The 24623-nt window shown below is 36.9% G+C and overlaps 1 protein-coding gene across 3 annotated transcripts in view; it reads right to left on the minus strand.

The window, feature by feature from the left end:
• Dcc (DCC netrin 1 receptor) overlaps positions 1-24623 on the minus strand; it is a 1055962-nt gene that overhangs the window by 301423 nt on the left and 729916 nt on the right. For all 3 annotated transcript variants that reach the window (XM_048806205.1, XM_048806204.1, XM_015482370.2), the window contains exons 8-9: positions 22505-22661; positions 5067-5221 (exon numbers count right to left, since the gene is read on the minus strand). In XM_048806205.1, the coding sequence (XP_048662162.1) occupies positions 5067-5221; positions 22505-22661 (312 nt within the window). The remainder of the gene's footprint in view (positions 1-5066; positions 5222-22504; positions 22662-24623) is intronic.

Raw genomic sequence — 24623 nt, forward strand, 5'->3', positions numbered from 1 at the left:
ATATATATATGCTGGCTTTACATTTGTATAGTAGTAGAGCCAGTATCAAGCTGTAAATAAGGCACTCTATTAGCCTATTTTCCTAGGTGATTACCCTAGTGAGCTCCCTCTTTGTTTTTTAGTGCTGTGCAGTTGGAATTCTGCTCTCCTTTGACCCTGCTGCAGTCAGGGAATTCCTTTCTATTGAGTGCCTGCTTGAAGCCATGCAAGACCCAGGGATGTCCCTGTGTTCTCTCATTTCATCTCTACAACCTGGGAAGAGGCAGAGTAAATAAAACCTCCACTTTCTAGTTCAGGGAACTGAGCTGAAGAAATCTGATCTAGAATATAGTAGCAATATTCAGGAACATGATATGAACTTTTCTTTTCTTTCCATAATCGCCACACTAGTTGAACTCTATTAGAATTTTTTTAAAAAATTAAATCCAGGGAAGGAGGGAAAAAAGTAAATACAGCTATACCTCTATATAACATATTCTAAAGTCACTCAACCTGGGGGTATGGCTGCTTGCATTCAAAGAATATAATAGACTTAAGAATATTACTTACAAATCTTAAATATAAAAGGGCTTTATAGATAATTGGGTTGTGGTCTAGCAAATCTGCTTCCTATTCTTACCCAAGACTTCAAACCTATATGTGGTCCATTTTAACATCCTGTATGATTAAACTGCCTTAACAGCATCTTATAGGACCCCAAATAATAATTCAAAAATTCGCCACATGTGGTATGAAAAGATTAGACACGTCTTAAGCAGGCAAGGACTTAAATCCTGGCTGATAATACAGTGAAGAAATTATACACCATAAAGGCAGGGGGAAAAGAGCAAAGGTTTAGCAAAAGGGAGATATAATCAGAGGACACAAGCCTTCATATAAATCAAGTCTTTCTATTCCGGGTGATTATTTCATAAACTGGATCTTGGACTATTGATCTCTTTAAATGATTACTGTAAAAAAATGTATGCACTTTTAGAAACAGTTGCTGGCTGATTTATATTTCAGACGTATTTCCCCTCCGTTTTTATTCCTTGAAAATATGGTTTCCATAATAGAGTTGATATTTTCAAATAACATGAAAAACTTGAAATTCAATTTGTATAAAAGCTATGTAATTTTAGTGCACAATTACTACATCACATTTGGAGAAACGGTGATAAAAGAAGCAACCAAATGCACACCCAGACGAGACCCATTTTCAAAAGATAAAATCATTTTGTCAAGAGAGGAAATATTGATTTTTTTTTCTCCCCCTCTTGCCTAGTCCAAATAATGAAATCAACCTTGGTATTTCCTCTAAAAGACGGAAAGATGGGCTTAGAAGAAGGGGAAACAGAGAGAAGGGGAGAGAAAGGAAGGAAACAGAGGATCCCTGGAATGTTCCATTTCCCTTGCCAGTTGGCATATTTTTGAGCAGGCTCAGAGGAGATGAAGTGTTCCTTTCACTAGTAATATTCGTAAATTGCCAAATGGTATTTGGTGTTAACAACAGAAGATAAAATACACATGCATCACCTATTAGTCATGATAATATAATTTATTTATCCTAATGTCTGTAATAAACACAGCAAGTGAACTACAGCATGCTTTTATTATAAATGAATGCAAGGAGTCGGCTGTTTCACAGAGTGCTCTGCATGGCCTCTTCTGTAGGCTGAACTGTTCTCCTCTACTTACCTGCTCAACAAGATGAGTTAGCTAATGACAAGGGTCATGAAACACAGCCAAGCCAAAGACCTCCCACAGACACAATCCCTACTGCATACAGTGGTTAAAAACAGGTGACCAAAGACAGTGCTAATAAAGGCTAAAATATGAAGAGCATTCCAAGGCCATTACCGCTGCCCTTAATGAAAAATAGTCAAGGCTACATCACATTTCTAAAGCTTGCAGGTTCTCCATTTTCATTTTCTGGAGAAATTATTATTTATATGCTATAACAATACCAAAACAACATGTCTTATTCAATTGGACTTGTAGTAGTTACTATTTAGTTGTCTTATCGTCCTTTTTGTTAATTGTTAAGCAAAGTAAATACACACAGAGGCAAGCATCCAGAGAAGACTTCTGCTCACACTTCTTACACTGCTTTCTGAATAGGGAGGGATAAATGTCGTGCAGAGCCTGTTGGGGCTCTCTCTGCAACATAAGGCTGACTGGAGGAAGTAAGTACAGCGTAGTGTAGACATAAAAATAACTATGTAATAAGCTGTGACCATCAGATAAGGGGCACAGAAGCAAACGCGTGGCTCAGAATGGCTTATATTCCATCTAACAATTTCCTATAAGTTCCCTTATCTAAGGACTTTTTTTTGATTGTCACATACTTAGAATTTTCACTTCCCCAAGAAGTTTATGAGATCCCTAACTACATTACTTTTAACAGGTATATGCCTTTTCTAAAGCACCTTAAGTGGCTCAGAATAGTATAGGAGCATAGTAGCTATTCATGATATAGAACTACAAATTGAAGTATGCTGTTGTTTGTCTCACACAGTTAACGTTTTATGGGCAATACAAATAATAGGGATGCTTTTAAAAATTCTTACATTAAAAATTGCAGAACATGCTGCTGTATACAAGCCTTATGTATTGAGATATTCATATTCAGTAGTTAGTATTAAAAAGGAAAATATTTTTGTCCCTTGATTTACAAATACTGTCATTAAAAAAAAAGTAAAAAAGAGAAAAAAAGTTGAAAATATTTTTAAGTTGGATGTTTAGGAACAATGATATTTGTAGAAGAAGAAAAAATAAGTTATTCAGTTTGAGAAAGCAAGATTGACAACTTATGATTTTTATCAGAAATACAATGTAATCATGACTAGTCAGCCATGAAAAGTACAATAAAATAATTCTAAGATAATATTAGGTTTAGGGTAAAGAATTCAGATACCTGTACATATTGGATCTTTTAAAAAATGCTCAAATTTAAAATTTCGTATTAGAAAACTGAACAAAACTTTTCTTTATAGAATGTTTGAGGTTAAAGTCAATGTATGTACAATGTGGAATATACCATATATATGTATGTTTATACATATACACATATATATATACACATATACATCATTGCTGAGAGCCACTGCCGAGTCTGTATGGCCCCTGGCATTTTGCCAACAGTATTGATTGACAGGCGAGGCATTACTATCCGCCTCTGCCGCAACTTTTGAGTTCTCGCACTATTTTGGAGTTCTCGTGGGGATTTCTGGGGATTCCCCGAGAGTTCCCATTGGTTGGGGAAGTGCAGGAGGAGGGATTTCTGGGAGAGATATTTTCCGGCTGGGGGTTCCTGGACAAGCCTCGTGGTGTTCGGGAGGATTCCCCGAGAGCTGTGTGAAGTGTTTTCCTGCAGTTTAAAAATAAAGTTTGTTCCTGCTTCAGTGGCTCGTGATTTGTGCCCAGCCAGACTGCGGCACATCATATACATATAAACAAGCACATACATACATGTGTATATGCCTAATTTGATTTTTACTGAACTTTATTAATCAAAAAAGCCAAATATTCATAAAATAATTTATTCTCCATATATGAACTATAAGCATCAACGAAGAGTCTGAGGACTCAAATGCTAAATTAACATGGACATTGTGAAATGGAAAGTGGCTTAAATCCACAGGGCAACAACTCTCTTTTACAAAAAGAAACCTCATCAGGGCCAGTTTCATGGGTGCACAACCAACAAAGTTGGACAAGGTCTCACACTTAGAGGGAAACTGCATGAAGACTGACTTCATGTCTTGCTGTAATTGTAGTTGTTAACATTTCTTAATTTTCAGAAAAGTGTCCTTGCATTTTCATTGTGCACTGAATCCTGCAATTGATTTAGCCAGACCTCCCTGGGAGCCTGCATTTTCAAACAATTTCTGGACACCTGTATACATTACTGTGTTTTTGAAGTTATTGTCTGAGAGTTTGTTTCTGTGAGGCAAATAGTTACATGACTTGGAGGTCTTTGCCCTTGCCTGGATGAATATATCAATCTTGTCAGGGCAATCTTGGCTAAGACGAAGAAAGGATGAGGATTTTGCCAAGAGTAGATGATCAACCAGTACTCTGATGGCCTATCTTGATTTCTTCTTTGACATGCTGATATAAATCACCCAGGAAGTGAACCCAGTACAGAGATTATTTCTCACATTTCTAACTTATATTTTATCTCCTTCCAAAAGCATTTGAAGTCATTTTCAGGTTAAACATAGTTTTACATAAAACCAATAAACACAAATAAAGGAGTATTATTAAATGAAAAGAAAAGGAGCACAGGAAATTGTGTCTAAAATAAGGCTGCATGTTTCAAATAGTTACTCACTGAATTTAACTTTTAGAATAGAATTTTTAATTAAAAATATAAAGCTGGAAAACTTATTAGTAAGTCTTCATTCTAAATAACATTGGAGGTCCATAAGAAAAACTAAAACTATTTAAGGTACAGAAATATTTCTTAAATGAACAATTTGGGTGCTCTTCCCTTATAAAAGTTGATAGTATGGAATTGTAACTTGTTTTACAGCTTTACTTTGGGATGAATGAGGTTAATACAGTGATTCAAGTTGGAAGTCAAGGAGACAGTCCAGAAGAGGACATCTCCCATGCTTCTGGGGCCTCAGTTGGCCTTTGGTATCTTCTTCAGTTATTATTGCCTGTTTAACTTCTTTAAAAGTCCCTCTATTTAGAAGTTTTATGCCATTTTTATTTTACCTCTGATGCTAAAACCTGCACAGACTAACTCCAGAAAATGTGAAAAAATCAACGGAGAAGGATTCAACTCAATGGTGGTGATGATGAAATACTGTTGGGCAGGGAGTCACTTTAGGAAATGAGGATGTGAGCTATATGGAGGAATGGGGCCATGGTTTCCTCGAATCTGCCATTGTGGAGAATGAGGACTGAGTGAGGAGGCCATATGTCAAAATGTCATCTTTCCTATAAAAACCTTCAAGTTAAACACGTTGGTTCAAACACCTGCCTTCCGTTTTCTCATCTCAAAGAAGTTCTACTAGGACTCAAGGACACTGCCAATGAATCCTTACTAAACACAGCCTCTCCCTTTTCATACTCACACTCAGGCTGAGTGGCCACCTTGATGGGTTGAGAACTCTCCCCTGGCCCCCACTCATTGTAGGCAACAACTCGGAAGGTGTACATGGCTTCTGGCTTCAGGTTTCCCACGGTAAGCTGAAGGGACCCAGGCTGGGTTGTATTCAATGCTCGTTCCCTAGGAAATCAAGGTTGAACAGAGAGATTATTTCCAAAATGAATACTTTGGGCCCAGACCTTTACTTGGGTTACAAGAGCTCACTCATTATGGATGACTATGGGACAGAATCAAGAGGTCGGAGGCTTACTATGGAAAATAAACTACTTGAAAGGAACTATAAATAAGTGTGGCAAGGTTTTCAGGGAGTTCAAGTTGATGTCATTCTTCATGAAACTTGCAAACTGAAGACTTTCCCTTGACACTTTACAATTAAGAATTTGAAACTCATGAGAAACAAAGAGGTATTAAAATAAGAAGAAGCATCTGGAATGTAGACAGGAAGATGCATTTTGTACACATCCGGGTAATGACAGAAATCAAGGTTTCAATTATTCCACAAATTGGTCTTTGTCAGTATTGCCAGCAAATGCATTTATGACTTTTCTTTCTTTGTAGGAAAGGAAAACGCAGATGCTAAGTGTTCCTATGTATGTATGGAGCTTGGGCTCCTGTGGATACTTTAAGTGCACTTATTAAAAGGAAGGAAATTATTTTCTGTGTGAAGAGAAATAGTCAAAAATGTCTGCTTTCCTTTTTCTCCAAGTCTCTTGTACATGAGCTCAATACATTTTACCAATTAAATGCATCTTCCATGTTGTAAGCAAATGGATTTGCTGATCCTGGTGGGATTTAGATATACTTTAAGAGAAGGCAAACTATGAATAGGGATGCTATCAGTCAACATGAGAACTACTGAAATTTTCTTTAAGGATGCAAAAGATTCTAGACCTCACAGATATCTTCATTGACCCTTAACATATAATTGTGAACTGAGTAAAGTAGAAATGCTCAACTATGCACTGTTTGTTAAGGTTTCTATCCCTAGATAATATCTCTTAGCTTTCAGTGGAATTATATGTTCATTTTAATTGTGTCATGGAGTTTTGTTTTATTTTTGGAGATATTTAAAGTGAAGCCTACTTTTCTCTCAGGTAAAATTAGTTTTTTAAAAAGAAGAATCAAAATAAATTGTTCCTAGTGGCATGAATGATGATTCCTGAGCCTATGTACACTCGAAATATCATGCAGCAGAACCTGGCTAGCTCATCCTTAAATCAAAATTTTCTTCTTCTTCATATCCTAGGCTACATTTCCCAGACTACTAAACCCTGGATGAAGACATCTGATTGAGTATATGTGATGTGTGCTGATTCACTCTGAGCCTAAAATCACTGCATATAACTAACCCTCCAGATTTTCTTCCTTTACTGTGGGCTTGACATAGCCAAGCATGATGAGCTTAGATTTTACACATTGATCATGCAGAGAGGTCAAAGTTTACAAGAATTTTGGAGAAGAGCTGGGGGAGAAAAACTGTCAATTAGGGCATTGTTTTATTTCTTATAGAGTCAGAAATAGAGATTTGAGTGATTATACATATTAGAGCTCGTTCTATCACTAGCATAATTTTATCCAGTACAGATAAATAATTAAATATGCACCTTTGTGTGGTTTCCTCAGGTCGGGGCTCAGGGTCTGATTAATGGGTATGAAGCTTTAATTAGAGAAGATGGAAAGTTCTGTGAACACATGGTGGAGATGGTGGCACAACAAGAAAGAACAAAGTTAATGCTATGGAATTGTGCACTTAAAAATGGTTAAAAGCGCAAATATTGTGTTATGTACATGTTAGAACTACAAAGAAAAAGCACACAACATGAATCTAAACATAGCCTGAGGCTACACAAATTTTTAGAAATACAGTGTTATGTTAGTAAAGGCTGCATAATGACTTCTATCTGGGAGGTCTAGATGGGATTCAGTATAACCCAAAGTAGCCAAATATAAGAAACACTGTATGATGCTTCAACATACCACAGGTTGCACTGCCATACTCTACCACACTAAACACAGTTAGGCCAGCAAGTTGCTTTTTAAAAGAGAACCTCATCATCCAAAGATCAGAGACCTAAATGTAAGAACTTGAGACTATAAAAACTATTAGACAGAAACACAGGAGGAACCCTACAAGATATTGTATAAGTGATGATTTTTTTTTAAATAAGACCACCAAAGAACAGGGAACAGATGCAAAAATAGACACGTGAGATGAAATCAAGCTACGATGCTTCTGCACAGCAAAGGGAGCTACCCAAGGGGTAAAGAGAACCTACGGAAAGGCAAAAGGTTTATGGACTACTTATCTGATACCACATTCATATTCAAAATATATTAGGAACTCAAAAACCTCAATAGAAATAAAAAGTAATCCAATTGCAAAATAGGCAAATGGTATGAGTAGAAAATTCTCAAAAGAATAAATTCAACTGTCAACAAATTTATGAAAAAGTGCTCAATTTCATAAACCATGAAGGAAATACATATCAAAAACATAATGAGATGTCATCGCATCATAGTCAGAAGAGCTGTTACAAAAAAATTAATAAGAAAAAAGGAAAAGGAATGTTGATGGTAGTGTAGAAAACAAGGAGCTCATATACTCTATAAGGAGAGGAAAGGAAGTTAGCACAGCTATTAGGAAAATGCATGGAGCTTCTTCAAAACATTAAAAACAAATTCCCCCATAAATCCTCTAGAAATAACAAATGAATTCAGCAAAGTGGCAGGATATGAAATCAATACCCATAAATCAAATGCATTTCTATTCAATCAGTGATGAATCCACTGCAAGAGAAATTAGAAAAACTACCCCATTCACAGTAGCTTCAAAAGAAAAATTACTAGGGGATTAATCTAACAGTAAAAGACCTCTACAATGAAAACTATAGAACACTAAAAAGGAAATTGAGGAGGACCTTAGAAGATTGAAAGATCTCCCATTCTCTTGGATAGCAGAAATATTATTGTCAAAATGGCGATACTACCAAAAGTGTTATTCAGATTTAATGCAATACCTATTAAAATTCCAATGAAATTCTTCATAGAACTAGAAAAAGAAACCATGAAATTTATTTGGAAAAATAAGAGACCTGAAATAGACCAAGCAATCCTTAGCAAGAAGACTGAAGCAGGAGGCATCATCATACCAGACCTTACACTGTGCTACAGAGCAATGGTAACAAAAACAGCATGGTATTGGCACCAAAATAGACATGTAGATCACACGAAGACAAACCCACATACATACGGTTATCTCATATTAGACAAAAGTGCCAAAAATATTCACTGCAGAAAAGATAGCCTATTCAACAAATGATGCTGAGAAAACTGAAAATACATATATAGTGAGGTGAAATGAAACTTCTATCTTTCACCCTGCACAAAACTCAACTCAAAGTGGATCAAAAACTTAGGCACTAGAACAGAGATACTGCACTTAATAGAAGAAAAAGTAGGCCCCAAACTTCATTATGACCTGACTTCCTTAATAAGACTCCAAGTGCAAGAAATAAAACTAAGAATCAATAAACAGGATAAATTCAAACTAAAAAAGTTTCTTCTGAGGAAAGGAAACAATCAATAACATGAAGAGAGAGCCTACAGAATGGGAGCTATGCACACCTCAGATAAAGTACTAATCTCCAGAATATATAAAGGACTCAAAAAACACCCCCTCCAAGAAAAAAACAAATAACCCAATCAATAAATGGGATAAGGAATTGAACAGATACTTCACAGAAGAAAAAATACAATCAATCACCAAACATGAAAAAATGTCAATCATCTCTAGCAATTAGAGAACTGCAAATCAAAACTACCTTAAGATTTCATCTCACTCCAGTCAGAATGGAAATTTTCAAGAACATAAGCAATAATAAGTGTTGGTGAGGATGTGGGGGAAAATGTACCCTCATACATTGCTGGTGGGACTGCAAATTGGTGTAACCATTCTAGAAAGCAGTATGGATATTCCTCAGAAAACTTGGAATGGAACCACCCTTTGACCCAGTTATCCCACTCCTAGGTTTATACCCAAAGGACTTTAAATCAGCATACTATAGTGACACAGCCACATCAATGTTTATAGCAGCTCAATTCATGATAGCTAAACTATGGAACCAGCCTAGATGCCCTTCAATAGATGAATAGATAAAGAAAATGTGGTATATATACACAATGGAATATTACTCAGCCTTAAAGAAGAATTAAATTATGGCATTTGCCAGTAAATTGATAGAGCTGGGGAATATCATGTGAAGTGAAATAAACCAAACACAAAAAACAAAAGGCCACATTTTTTCTCTGATAAGCAGATGCTGATCCATAATGTGGAGTTAGGGGGGTGGTGAAGGAACTTTAGATTGTGCAAAGGGGAGTGAAGGGAAGGGTGGGGGTATGGGGATTGGAAGGATGATGGAATGAGATGGACATTATTACCCTATATACATGTAAGATTAGACTACCATTGTGACTCTGCACCATGTACAGCCAGAGGAATGAGAAGTTGTGTTCTACTTGTATACATTGTGTCAAAATGAAGTCTACTGTCATGTATAAATAATTAGAACAAATTATAACATTAAAAAATACTAAAAACAGAAATTGAGCTACCCTATTTCTAGGTATGTATCCCAAGATATAATATCAGCATATCAAAAATATACCTGCATGCCCATGTTTAGTGTGGTACTATTCACAATAGTTAGTATATGGAAGCAACCCAGATGACCACCAATAGAGGAATGGATAAAGAAAATATGGTTTATATACACAATGCGATATCATTCAGTCATAAAATGAATGATATCATTTTCAGCACAACAAATGGAACTGAAGGAGATTATGTTAAATGAAATAAGTCAGTTACAGAAAACCAAACACCATAAATGCATGCTAAAAAAATAGACCAATCTGAATGTAGAATTGTAGTTTGTAGAATCCTGAAAAGATGGGTTGAAGGGGGATATGAGAGGTTGGATAAAGGGAGCCAAATATAATTAGATAGGAAGAACAAGTTCTGGTGTTGTACATCACAGGGAGTGACTACAGTTCACAATAAACTATCATCGTGTATATTATGCATAACTGGTAGGAATTCAAGGACTCCAAACACCAAGTAAGGAGAAGAAAATGTTAATTACCCTGATATGATTAGTACAGACTGCACACATGTATTGAAATATCACACCACACCTCATAAATATGCACACTTATTATGTGCTGATCAAATTTTTTTTAAATGTTGAGGTAGACGGAAATGCTAATTATCCTGATTTGATCATTACATATATATAAAATTATTACACTCTATTCCATAAATTTGTAGAATTTAAATAATTAATTTTAAATAGGAAACCTTCATAATTAGATTGCATGTACTTTCTTTCAACAGAAATTTTATATACACTGCCTCACGAGTCCTTTGATATAGATAGAACAGTTTATCATTATTTTATAGGCACAAATGTGCAAATAATATAAATTTCATGATTCTTTCCCACAGGACTTACAGTTGTGGGTATCACAGTTACTTATAGAAATAAAAAGCTTTATACTCTAAATCCAGTTTTGACATCACTCAATAATAATGGTGAAACAAAGGACCTCTTTGAATCACAGGTCTGGGTAGAAGACATGATGTCCTAAAGGGGACAGAGGCACAATGTGCATTTGGAAACCACTGTGAGGGGAGTTGTCTCTCCTCTGCTTTGAATCATTCCATGATATCTTTTCTGGATTTTCAACACTGTAGTTGTCATCAGAGATCAGATTTGCATATTAAACTTCTTTGGAATCTATAAGAAAAGTGACTTTATTTTTAGACCTACACACTAATTTTGATAAACCAACTATGTTCCAGATCTTGCTGGTATAACCCTTGAATAGTGTTCCTCAAATGATTAAAAAAGGTGAGAAAATTTGAACATGCCCAGGTAAGAATGTTGAAGATCACATAATGAAAATATCACTCATATGTAAAAAGGACTCTCTTGTATGAGAAGACAGTTTAAGGTTTCCATAATATCCATCAATCTCTGAATAATATCCCAAATACAAATATCCACACACACAAATTATTCTCATTGATATGGACAGATGAAATTTCTTCAGTCTTACAGAAATTGTGACAAAGCATCTTTAGAAAACACTTGTATGGCATTTCTCTGTAAAATACAATCTAAACATATTCATTGCGCTTGCTCAGCAAAACCTAGCTTCAGGACATCTCCACATCCCTCTTATAATAACACGCCTGCACTACCCTGGTCTAACCACTAGATTCTTCAATGTAGGCTCTGAGTCATCTTATACAATGACATAATTCAAACACTTCAATGCTACGTGCTGTTCTGGAATCTGCTCATCACAGCCAAGTGAGGTCACAATAAGACTCTACGTAGGTGGTGTTTTCCAATGATATGCTGCATGTGAACCATCTTAAGGAGGAACCACCATGCCCAGGAGACAACAGAGAGTCTTTCATAAATGGCAGTGGCTGCTGTTATTTTATCATTAGAATAAAATACCACCAGGACATCATTAGGAAGTAAGACATTTGAGTCCAAGAAGAGGACTTGTCTACAAAATATGTAGATTCTGAGGAGATAAAAAACATACAAAAAGGTTTCACTGTCATTTAGGCCTGCTTCCCAAATAACAATAATAAAAACCTTATTAATATTTTCTAATAGATCAATTTGGTTTGGAGACGTAAGTTTAAACCAGTAGTTCATAAACAGAACTACTGAACCAGTTCTACTAGTGGAAACTAATGTTTGTAGGGACAGGGACTTTGCTGACAGGCAAAGAGAAGTAGAGGTGCAATCCGAGATGCTCAGCTCAGCTCCAAAGGTCTGTGGCATCTGAGGTCCCCACTGGTGTCTGGGATTCTGCTGCCAAACTTCTGTTCCTTTGCTTCCTTGGGTACTACTGGGGGTGACGTCCAATTGCTGAAGTGACATAAATGCATTGGGGGAAGAAAGCGTGTCTTGCCATATTATCCTGCATAATTTGCTCAGTCATGAGCTGCAAAGGTTAGCAGGGGAGTTTTGATTTTGCTCTCCAGGCTTTATTAGCTATAAACACAGCATCACACCTTATTTCCCAACAGTTAAGTAAGGTCTGGGTTTGGAAGGGCAGCTGATTATGCTGGGTTTCTCTGGCCCCGTAACTGCCTGACACAAGGCCATCTCGAGAGTTAGACTCCATCATGTCTACACTGAAGCACTTAGTAATTAAGGGTTTCTTTCTGCTCACTCTAATCCATACTCCTGTGTAAATGGGCAGATAAACACTTAGAGCTCTGAGAAAAGGTGAACCCTTGATGTGAGAAGTTTGCCCAATTATCGGGTGAGGATGTTGTGCTGCCTCTCAGGGAAATCCAGTGAGTTGAAGACATAATTACTCTTCAAATCTGCACCGCTCAGTCTGAGCCATCTAGAATCCATTCCCTGTGAATTTACTTGTTGACTATCCAGAATATTGACTACATGAAGTTTGACTCCTTGGGCTAAGAAACAACTACAGGCAACTTACCTCTTTGACCATTACAAAAAGATCATAAGAAGTTAGTAAAAAACAAATTGACTTCTTATAAATTTTAGTGTTAGGTGTGTCAGGTCACCTGATTTCTTGGAAAACACCTGCCTGTATTTTAGAAGCACACACTTTGATGCAGTAACAATGGTGCTGCTGCTTTGCTGATCTCAGTCAGTGTAACTGTTAAGTGTTAACACATTTTGAGTCATAAAGTCAAATGTGGTGGCATGAATGAATACAACTTGTGGGAGCTTCACTGAGACCTAATCCTGTACCTGGAACCTGTCCCTGCTCTAGTACATTCTTGCAATGTATTGGGTTATAATAGCAGCTTTTCCTAGTCCTTTGTCATCTTGTCATCGGTCCTTCTAATTCTTTCTACCTGTAATTTACAGACATCCTTTTTAATATGCATATTCTGTCAACTCCATGCACATGACCTTGAACTGGCTGATATTCTATAACTAATACAATCTCACCTCCTTGGGATGGTCCAGAGACCTTCATGGTGTGGACCAAACCTTTTCACAGGCCTCTGCAATGACCTACCTGCCTCATCCATGCCCCTGGCTGCCTCTGTCTTTTCTCCTTATGCCTTTGGTTTGGTTTGTTTCATTTCAGTTGGCCTGGAATTGTGTTCTTTGGACTCAGACTTCCTTCTCAATTTGGCAAGAACTTGTTTCAAATGAAATTTTCTATTTCCTACTGTCACTTCATGTAATTCCAAGCAGCATTAAATGTCCTCTCTTAGTATTTTGGTGGTTCTTGGTTTATGCACCGAGTATAGCCCATAGGTCACTGTATTAATGGACAAGCCTGTCTCTTTGACTTGATTGTGAATTACTTTAGGAGAAAACATATTTCACACATATTTTGTTCACATTCAGCATTTATACAGACTGAGTATAAAAAGTAGACGTGTTGCTGATGTTTATGATTTTTCAATGAATGCATAACTAAATGTAAAAATTTTAGGATACTAACTGAATAAAAAATGCCTAAAAAGCTAGATTTTGATTCCATGTTCCATTCCCATTTATTTGGGTCACCTTCACCACGCTCCTTCACTTTTCTGAATCTTGATTTCATACCTAGAAACAAGAGAATGGGATCTACTCAAAGATTTTCTACTCTAATATTCTTTATTGAGAGTAGAAAATCTCCTATCTCTGGTTTTTGTTTTGTTTTGTCACGTTTTGTTTTATTTAGCTGAGTTAAGAACTTATGTTCTTGTCTCTAGAACACATGGAAATACATACTGTCTTAGCTAAGTGCACCAGGGTGTTAATGCTTAGTTAAGATGGTGAGTTGAGCAAATAAATTCTCTGTTGAGGTGACTAAAACCTAACTAGTTGCTTCTATGAGAGACAATTACATTAACATTTTTTTGATAGGGAAGAAATTATATCTGATGAAAAGATTTTTAGCATCTCCTTTGTATCTATTTTACTTGCATTTTTATTCCTTTTAGGAGTGTAAGAATGGTACAACAATGAAAATATTTTAAAACTGACATATGGTGTTTATTGGAACAGAGCTCATGGTGAGAGGAGCAATAACCCTCTACCCTAAGTCCTCTGTCCCTGACTGTTCTAAAACTGTAGATTTTGGAAGCACTGCCATTTAAGAGGAAAGGAGATTCTGAGAAGACTCAGTGCCAGATACAGCATAAGGAGAAACAGAGTCTGTCTTGTCACAGGCATTTCTAGTATTTCCAATAAATTTTGGTTAAAATTTCTTGTTGTTTTCCTCAAATTGCAAAAAAAAAAACACAGACCTAGGAACAGACTTTTCAAAAATTTGCTTAATATAATTTCTGCGTCAATGTTAGTACAGGTCCAGGAGACTAATTATATAACACATAGCTACTGCAACAACAAATTTGAAGCTACTTTTTTTTTGTGGATGAGGGTAGGGAAAGATTTTGGTTTCAAATTATATATTTTGCACAATTTTAGCTTCTATTTTCTGGATGAACATGACTCACTTCTGGGTCCTCTTCTTCTGATTCTTTGGGATGAGCCATTCTGTTCTAGCTGCAGTGGCTCTGCACCTGCCAGATTCCTGACCCACATCTTTGACCCAGTACTCACTGAGCGCCAGACTCTTACTTTTGAGACCCCTCTTAACCTCCCTGCTACAATGTTCTAACAGGTATGGCAAACACAATGTGCCTAAAACTGAACTTGTGGTCTTCATTCCCAAGCCTGATGCTTTCCAGCATCCCAATCTTAGAGAATTGCACCCCTTTCTACATTGAAACACAGCTGACACCTGGCCACTGTCCTTGGCACCTCCTGCTCCCTCACCAATCACAAGCAATTCATCTCCTGGACCTATAAGCTTTGTTTCCTTAATATAAATCTCTCAAATTTTGTTTCTCCTTCTCCATCCCTATTGTCAGACCCTTCATCTGAGCCATGGTTATTATCTCCTGCCTGGACATCTGTGGCAGCCTGTGGCAAGTCTTCTGGCTTCTACTTAGGTAACCTCTGGTCTAAGCCCCTCTCTCCACCCGCAGAAGTCTCTTAAGATTACTCTCCTGACTCTGGTAGAACCATACAAACACACTTATATTTTCTCATAGAAGCATGTTCCTCTCCAAGAGGGCTCTTAACTCAGTGTGTATGTAAATATTCACCAGTAGGATGATCCTCCCAAGATTTCTAAATGGCTTCCAGGAAAATTTTTGAGTTCTCTACTATTTTCAAAACAGTGCTTGACACCATTTTTTTTTTTAAAAAACCTCACATTAATTGTTTAAGTGACTAATGGCTTACCCAATATTTATTGTTTAAGTAAATGATGGCTTACCCATTTTCATATGTTATTTAAAGATGGCATCTTTTTTCCAATATGCCTTAAATCCATTATAAGAAAAAAAAATCACTATAATTTCACTTGACCATCTAAGAATATTACGAGATAAAAGGGCCAGGCTTTCACATTGGACAAAGAAGCAGAGATCCTGAAATGATGGCTAAGTTTGATAAGGGTCATGCCAGGGCCAATATGATGCTTTGGATTCTGAATCTTGTCCTCTTTCTATCACAATACACTCCCTTCATGGATAACAAGCTGCATCAGCTGCGAGTCCTCAACTCTGAAGAGCAGGGAAAGAATATGTAAACACCATGTTGAAAATGTAATGCACAGTGAATTGTAAAACGAATCCTCCATGTCAATCACACAAAGCTGGTCTCTAATCCTGAGCAGTGAGCAGAGGTTTTCCAAGGCAGCATAAAGCAATAGAAAGCATCAGTGTTGAAAGCTGGAAGACCTGGTTCTAGCCTTTGTTCTATAGCAAAATAGTGTGTGACCTTGAACACATCAGGGAAATCTTGGAGTCTTCCATGCTTCATCTGCAAAGTGGAGATACCAGCCCCTTATCAGCCTACCTCAGTGTTACTGTGAGGATTAAAGTGAATGATGCTCATAAATGTGCTTTAATTTGCTCATATAAACTCCCACTGTACTTTCTATGTACCTCTTTTGGGGAAATATCTTTTACTGTATGTGTATAGTAAGGAGATCACTGGACTAGGAACTTTGAATTTAAATCCCAATTCTAATATTTACTGGTTGTGTAGTAAGGCCCTATTTTTGAGTCTTTCTAGACAGATTCACCTCTAAAATTGTGATTATCATAACCACAATATCTGAGGATCAAATGGCCTAATGCCTGTGAAAGCAATAAATTCCTCACTAAACAAGAGTCAGGAAATGCCTCTGTATTTCATTCATTTTAATTTCCAACCCACACAATAATTTGCACATGGCACTAGTTAAGAAGAACTGAGTGCACCAGGCAAAGGAAAAGTGTTTTTGGCACTTTCAAAAAACTTCATTTAACACATAGCTCAATGTTATATATCAGCTACTATTATTATGACACATGAGGAAACAAGTCACGAAGAACTGGCCCAACACCATTGGCTGGTAAAATTCAGACTCGGTATTCAAATCTACATGGTTCAATTCTATAATCACAGAGTCTTAACCTATAAACTGTGCTGTGTGACATTCCATAGGTAATTTTTAGATTAATAAATAAAAGGTATAAAGTCCTTTACATGTATAAAACTCATTAGTGAGATTTAATAATGGCAAATAAATGATACAGATCACCTTCACCATTAAATCAGAAAACTATTAGAAGCATTCAGAAGAAATTCATGTCTTAATTCTATAAATATGGAGAAAGTTTAGTTCTGTTCCATGTTAGTCCACTAAAGGAACAAGGGATTTAGAACACTTGACATGGACTCAGGCTTGCATTAAAATCTGGTTCTACTACTTCTTAGGTCCATGTGAGGGGTGGGAACTTCATCAAGTCTCATCTCAATAATACTTTATTGTGAAGATTACGAAAGGAAATTGATAGGAGGTGCTTAGGCTGATATCTGGAATAGTGAGTGCTCAACAATTGCTTGCTATCATGGTTGATGCTACCTCAATGGTCTTGGGCATGGAACTTTTCCCTTCTCTGAGCTTCAATCCCTGAATGTTTAAATGGGAGCAAGTCAGATTTTGATCTCAAAGATCACTTGAGTTCTAATGATTTGTAGTTACTAGCGGATGTGTGAGAAGCAATCACTTTACCCCATATCCAGTTTTTAGGTTTTGGAATGTTCAATATTGCACTTGAATTATAGACATCATTTACCAGTCAGACAGATTAATGATAATCTGAGTTTGAGTAATTTGCCTAAGTTTGTGCTAATCTGAGGCAAAAGTTAAACCTGCTACCTTTTAGAAAGCTATTGTATTGAGGAGCTAAATAAACCTACAAGAGCAAACAAACATCACAGCTAACCCTTAGAGACATATGGCATATATTTACTCTAGTTGAAAGCCAGAGAATATAAAATAAATGGGAATATTGGAATCAAGTTTTAATATCAACTTTTATTTTTCTCTCAATTTAATAAGATTTTACTTAACTGCAGTCAGCTTTTTTTTTAGCTGTTCAGTAACAAAGTTTATTTTAACAATTTGTTTATTAGGAAAATATTTATTAAGAGTATCACACCTGTTTCTCTGTGATCCTAATCCTATCAGTTCTGATCAGTAAAAGTCTACATGGAGCATGGTGCCACACTTGGGTATGGAATGGAATAAGCCCTATTCTCAATCATTAGGGAGGGAAATATACACATATATATTTGACCAAACATAAACTATAAAACATGATGTAAAATATCATAGTAGTAATGCAATCAACATGAAGGGAAGGGATAAAGGAAAAGCCAATTGCGGGACTGTGGAAACTTTCACATTGTACTTGACATTTCAGTTAGGGCTTCAATTCAACAAACATTTAGTGAGTGTTTACTGGGGGTTAGGCATTGCTCTTGGTGCTAAAAATAGCTCAGTAGATAAAAGAGATCAAAACAACCATTTTCACATAAATATATTCTGGTGGAGAGAAAGAACACAGGAAATGTTGGGGGCCAGGAAAGACCTTAAAGGAAAGGTAACATTTCAGCAAAGATTCAGTGGAGGTTCGGGAATGATCCAGGTATGTGTCAAAGGTACAATGGACAGTCTAAGCAAGCTTCAAAGCAAATACAGATGTATGAAGGGAAGAGCCTGTTGGTATAGAGGGCAAACTGAAGGGAGCCAGTGAGACAGGACAGGAATGGGCAAACAGGAAAACAGAAAGAACAGTGAGTGATGAGGGCAGAGGAGGAACAAGGGACCAGGGAAGGAAGGTTTTCTGTTAATTTTCTGAATGAGACAGGAAGTCGTTAGAGGGCTCTGAATCAGAGAAATGACATTATACAACTTGTGTTTCAAATGGATGACTCAACTGCTATGGTGAGGCCAGAATTGGCTGGTTACAGTAATAACTTTTGATGAGACATAATCGTACCTAAAGGAGAAGGGGTAAGGAGAATTAGGACTCAGTGTATGTTTTATTTTCATTTGCTTACCTGATCTTAGTTTATATTGTGAAAACTGAAGCAATAGCAAACTATAATAACAAGATGAACGATTCTGTGCCCATCACTCAGCCCAAAATATGAAATCATAGCCATTCTTTCTGTTTTATTTTATAGAAAATACCAGGTATCATATAAGTTCATGGATTTTGAACATATTTTGATGGTACTGACAGACTTACTGATGCATTTGATATAGAGTGTGAAAAGAAAAACAAAACAAAACAAAGAATGTAAGAATTAATCCAACAATCTTGGTTTGACTCATGATAATGGTGAAATTTCAAAAAGCTGGATGAAAACTCTGGAATGGTATGTATTTGGTGGGAAGAAGTGGGAGATAAAGCAAAAGAGGTATTTGGTTGTGTTCATAAATTTCAGATACCATGGGACATCTTGATAAGTCAAGTAAGAAAATAGATATATGAGTTTGTACTGCAGGTAAAATTTTAGGACCAGAGATATGAATTTAAATTTGTATCAATATAAAGTCATGGATAGAATATGAAGTTATGAAGTGCATGAAAAGAGATCCCTCAGGCCTGAGTCCTGGGGTAATTCCATATTCACAGATCAAGAAGACCAGGAGTTAAATGTAAAAGAACCCGAAAGTGAATGACTGGAGGGGGCTGGAGTAGCCCTAGGAGAGCTTGTGTAATGGAAACCAAATGAAAAGTGAATATCATGAAAAGGTCAGTAATCAGATGAGACGAAGCTTGCTGATGGCCAAGTAATGTGAGGACCAGGAACTAACTATGGGGTCTAGCAACATGGAGGTCATTGGTGGATCTTGACTAGAGAACATGTGCAAGGAGATACGAGGGGCAAAGTCATGATTGGAATAAGAGGGTGTGGAGTGGCTAGACAATTCAAGACACATTGTTATAAAAGGAAGAAGAAAATAGAGTAGTGGAGGAGAGAGCTGTAGCATCAAGGGAGAATTTGTAGCAATGGAAGATACAACTGCATTCTTCTGTGCTAATAGATATTACCCCCAATTGGGGGAAAATGATGCAGGAGAGAAAAATGGCAGAAGATGTTCTCTTCCATGTTGCATGAAAGGATAAATTCTAATACAAAGTTCAGCCTTGGTGAAAAGTGTAGGCAGTTTTTTTTTTTTTTGTAATAGAAACTTAAGGAAATACGGATTGCATGCTTAAAAACTCATCGGGGTAGATAAATCAGGCCTGGAATCTTGTAGAACTTCCCTTTCTGGTTTTCCAGGAAAGTATAAGTAAGGTTGAAAAAGAAAGAAGAAAATGAAGAAAGTGTTAAACACGCAAGAAGAGAGGAAAAGGCATGAAATATGGTTAGGATTATGTGTGAGAGAGGCTGACGTGACTGCAGCTTAAATCTCAGTGGCATCAAGAGGCAAATTAGAAGCTACTAACTAAAGTGAGGTGAGTGGGCCCAGTGATACCTTTCCTTGAGCTGGATTCAATGACATGAGTGCCAGGATTGGTGGGGAGGTATATTTGCCTGTTAGATTTTGCTACACAAGTGATATGAAATAAGAGAGTGGAAACCATAACATGGGTGTGCTTCAGCATGGGTTTAAAATTGCCTGTGCAATTTTAACTGTACAGTGAGGGAAGGAAAACAGGAAGGATGAGGGACAGGAAGACACTACAGGATCAATGAAGTATATAAATCCCTGTGGAACCAAAGGTTTTCTGCAGGAAAAGATCAACATGAAAGATGGCAAGGTGAGAGTGTGGAGTGTGAGTATTCAAGAGGGTGGTGTTTGAAATGGGGATAATGCAGACATTTTTGTGAATGCAGATGAGGACTCTGGGGTGACCCTGGAAGTGAGAGACCACTGGGGAGTGGTGGACTGATGCTCAGGCTTAAAAGATAAGGAAGATTTTGATAGAAGAGGAAAAGATAAAATAATTTTATAAGCAGGAAACTGAGCAGTTATGAAAATAAGTGATTCACACAAAAATATTTCTTCTTCTCCTTCTTCTTCTTCCTTCCTCTGAGTCTTGTTCTCAGATTCTCTTTCAGTGTCTTAATTCACACCATTCTCTATGTGTGCGCAGTGACCACCCTGGATGCTTTACCTGAATTCCCTCCATTGGCTCTCATGGGAATCCTGAGAGGTAGCAATTACGTTTTCATCCATTCTACACTTGATCTTAGACAAAAGGCCGAGAAGCGATGTTTTCATCCATTCTAAAGGAGAGGTGTTATTTGTTTTGTACATGACTAATGCATCGGGTAAGTGGTAAGAACACTCTCAAATCCAGCCATGTGGACTTTTGTGGCATCTTTTTAAGCATTTCACATTATAGGAACCACACTCTACCTACATATAGATTGGGGCTAGAATTCCATTCAAAGAACTCTGGAAGTTTCTATGTGCATGCGTTTACACAGAAATATCATTATATGTAAATGTAAGAACATTCACATTTTTTCAGCAGCAAGTGAGTGATCCTAACTATATTTCAAAAAGATAACTACTGACCGTAAGGAGGATGGATTGGACAGCAAGAAGATATTTCCAGAGACCAGGTGAGTGAAGATTAAAGTGAGAATAAAGGATGCATGGTGGACTGAGCCGAGGTGGACTTGAAAGGCCTTGATGATGAATGGCAGTGGTGAGAGGCAGGAATGAGTAAAATATCAGCTATTTTTTGCTTGGTCAGCTGGAGGGAAGGTACTAACATAAACTAAGGGAAGAATGAGAAAACATATTTACAGAGGAGACAGCGAGTGTGGTTTGGGGCATGTTGAATTAAATGTGCCTCCAGGAAACCCAGGTACATGCATGGAGATGATTGGGCAAGAACTATGACCCCAGCCTTCACAACTGCACACACTAAGGTCCAAAAGTCCTACGAGGTGTCATAATGTTGCTGAATTAGTTGCAGAAAGAGGACAAAAGCAAATGCTGTTGGTAATAAGATAATAAATGATCTTAGCATTAGGCTGTGTGTTTCTCTCTGTTTATTTTGTTCATTTTAAAGTCAGGTCAAACTGCAAATGAAGAATAGGAATTTTAAAAGGATATACTTTAACTATTCTGTCATCTAGAAAGAAAATCATTTTGGGGCCCAGAGTGAGTAGAGTTGTTTTGCACCACTTGATCATACTGCAGCATCTTGGACTCTCTCAAGGACACCCCATCCTATACCCTGTGAATTCTGAGGAATTCCTCGAGATAGCTGTGTGCTCAAAGACTCACACATCCAGAGGCTAGAGGATTAGCACAGGAATCTCTGCTCCTCCCCAAGTGGAACTTAGTCAACACCCAAGATCTACCTAAGATCTAAAAACCAAATTTCAAAATCTTAACGTGGTGAAATATCTTAAGAAGAAAATGTTAGGAAAAAACCCCAAACAGACGATGGCTATCTTAAAAGCAGTCACATACAATTCACTGTTGCCTAGTCAAAAATAAGATGTACAACAATGATTTCTACCAAATACTAGGGATTTCTGCTATGGCTCATAAGAGCCAACCTTAATTTTATCCTAACAAAAATCTTGCAAGGCAAGGATAATTATTTTCTCCTTATTAAAGAGTAGAATAAGACTGAAAAAGGTCATTGTTGAGATGGCATAACATCAACAATAGAATTACAAACTAGCTACATGGTTCTCTTTATACTTTGTTCTATTAATGCCTAGCCTACTTATTTTGTTTATCACTTTGAAATCAAGGAAATAAAAACTTGATATCACAAAGCACATCCTTGCCTTTTTTTCAAGGCAAGTGTATGTAAATGATTTAATTTATTCTGTGAACAATGCTGCTTTTATAAACCACACGTATCCATTTAGCATTGAGGAAGGACAGAAGAGAGAATTCAGAGTTTCCAAATTTCTTGCTCAAGACCTCCCACTGCCAAAACCCATGTGTGCATTAAGAATACGGTGGATGAAGCTGAGATTTATTGGTAGCACCTACCTGTTGTCACCCTCTCTGGAGAAGAAGACCGTGAAGGTCTGAATGTTTCCTTTTGCTTCAGCAGGTGGACGCCAGCTGAGACGGACAAAGCGACTAGAGACCAAGACAGGAACGACGTCCCTGGGAGCAGACGGGAGGACGCTGGAGCTTGGCATGGCTGAGGAGAAAGGAGGGGGTGGGGTGCTGTCAGAGGTCTTGGTGCCACAAGTGGGAATCAGACAGACAGAGCTGAACTACAGACAAGCACAGCCAAGTTGTCCTCCCTTGTCACACAGATCCCAAAGGAAGGCACAGAAACAATGGGAATAAGAATAAATGGAATTAAGATATATTTGAACTCATTAGGTCTCAAAATGGTAGCTAATTAATAGCATAAAGTGTTGCACTGTGTATCTGTCCAGTTTTTATTACTTACAGGATTCATGACAAAAGAAAATCAAATTCTTCTTAGGCAAGAAATAGGGAAAGAAATCGGGTAATGTGAATTTTTAACAAACACATGAGTTCCAGACCTCACTATGGACATGTGTATATAATTCAATATTGTAAAAGGATCATGTTTCTTATGGCATCAAATTATGACAAAATTATCTTGGATAAGAGGCATATCAGTGTTTGAAAGCACAACAAAGTTATTTTAGGTAATTAGTATGTTTCTATGAGTCTTTATTGGAGGGAGGCAAAATGAATGAATGGCAGAAGGAACACATAAATGAATGAATCTATCTATCCATCCACCCTCGTGTGTGTGTGTGTGTGTGTGTGTGTGTATGCTTTTTTCTTTTTCTGGCATTGGGCATTGAACCCAAGAGCACTTTGCCACTGAGATATTCCCCAGCCCTTCCTTTCTTTCTTTCTTTTGAGAAAAGGTCTTACTAAGTGGCTGAGAGTAACACTAAATTTCTGAGGTTGGCCTTGAAACTGCGATCCTCCTATCTCCCCAGTCCCTGGGATTACATGTGTGCCCCACTGTACCAGGCTCATGTGTCCGTATTTGAAGTAAAAAAAAAAAGTTATTATAATTCAGAATATAAATTTAAGATATTTTAAATATAAAATCCAGTGTACAGTGACCATTTTGTCAAAGTTAATCTTTGAGTCTTTTTGAAAGCAAAAGAAAAGGGCATAATCTCCCAGAGATTTACAAATGTTTGAATACTTTAGAAAAAAAATGTGATTATAGAGTTTTAATCAACAGTGAAGTCATCTGATTTCCGACAAACACTGTAATCCTCTTTTCTTACACTTAAGGAAATTCTGTAAACAAGTTGATACATTAAAATACTGATTTCATTGTTCAAAGGTGTTTGACAGTAAGACACAGAGCAAGCAGGTACACATAAGCTGACTTGAAGTAACACTGTAACTGGGAGGTCAACCCCTGGGATGCCAGCCTTCTACCACACAACTGAGCGAGTAAATGCCTTGGGTAACCACGTAGCTACATGAAACCCTAATCCACTCAGGGCTTTTTGTTCAGATTGATACAATTCAAAGTAGTTTATTTATGTATTTTTAGAATGACACAGAATTAAAAACAGCAAATTAAAAGTTGAAGTCTATCAGCATCTTGGCACCATTTGATTAACATCTTCCCATTTCCTTCCTCCCCAGCTCTGGTAACTCCTATTCTACTCTGTATTTTCATGAGCTCAACTTTATTGGATTCCACATAGATGTGAAATCATACTGTATTTGCCTTTCTGTCCAGAGAAATAGTTTTGAAATCTACTGCACAGAAGAGTGACTGTAGTCAATAATAATGTATTACATATTTTAAAATAGTAACTTTCACTGTAATGATGATAGGTGAGTTAACTGGCACACATTAATAACTTTATCCAATTATATCACATTGCATGTATATTCAAAATATCACATTGTATCTCTCTATACAATTATTATTTCATTATTGAAAATAAAATAAAATATTTTAAAAATTAAAATATTACTTTCAATAATAAAAATAATATCAAAAATATATTATTTGAAGCTGATGGGAACTAACAAAAAATAGAAAATTTCATGGACTACCTGCTAATAATGCAGACAACAGAAAAAAATTCTGCAAGACCTAATGATATATAATTGCACTCTCCCTATAAAGAATCACTGTATT

The sequence above is a fragment of the Marmota marmota genome, unplaced genomic scaffold (assembly GCF_001458135.2).
Source record: "Marmota marmota marmota unplaced genomic scaffold, marMar, whole genome shotgun sequence".
In the NCBI taxonomy this organism is placed as follows: domain Eukaryota; kingdom Metazoa; phylum Chordata; class Mammalia; order Rodentia; family Sciuridae; genus Marmota; species Marmota marmota.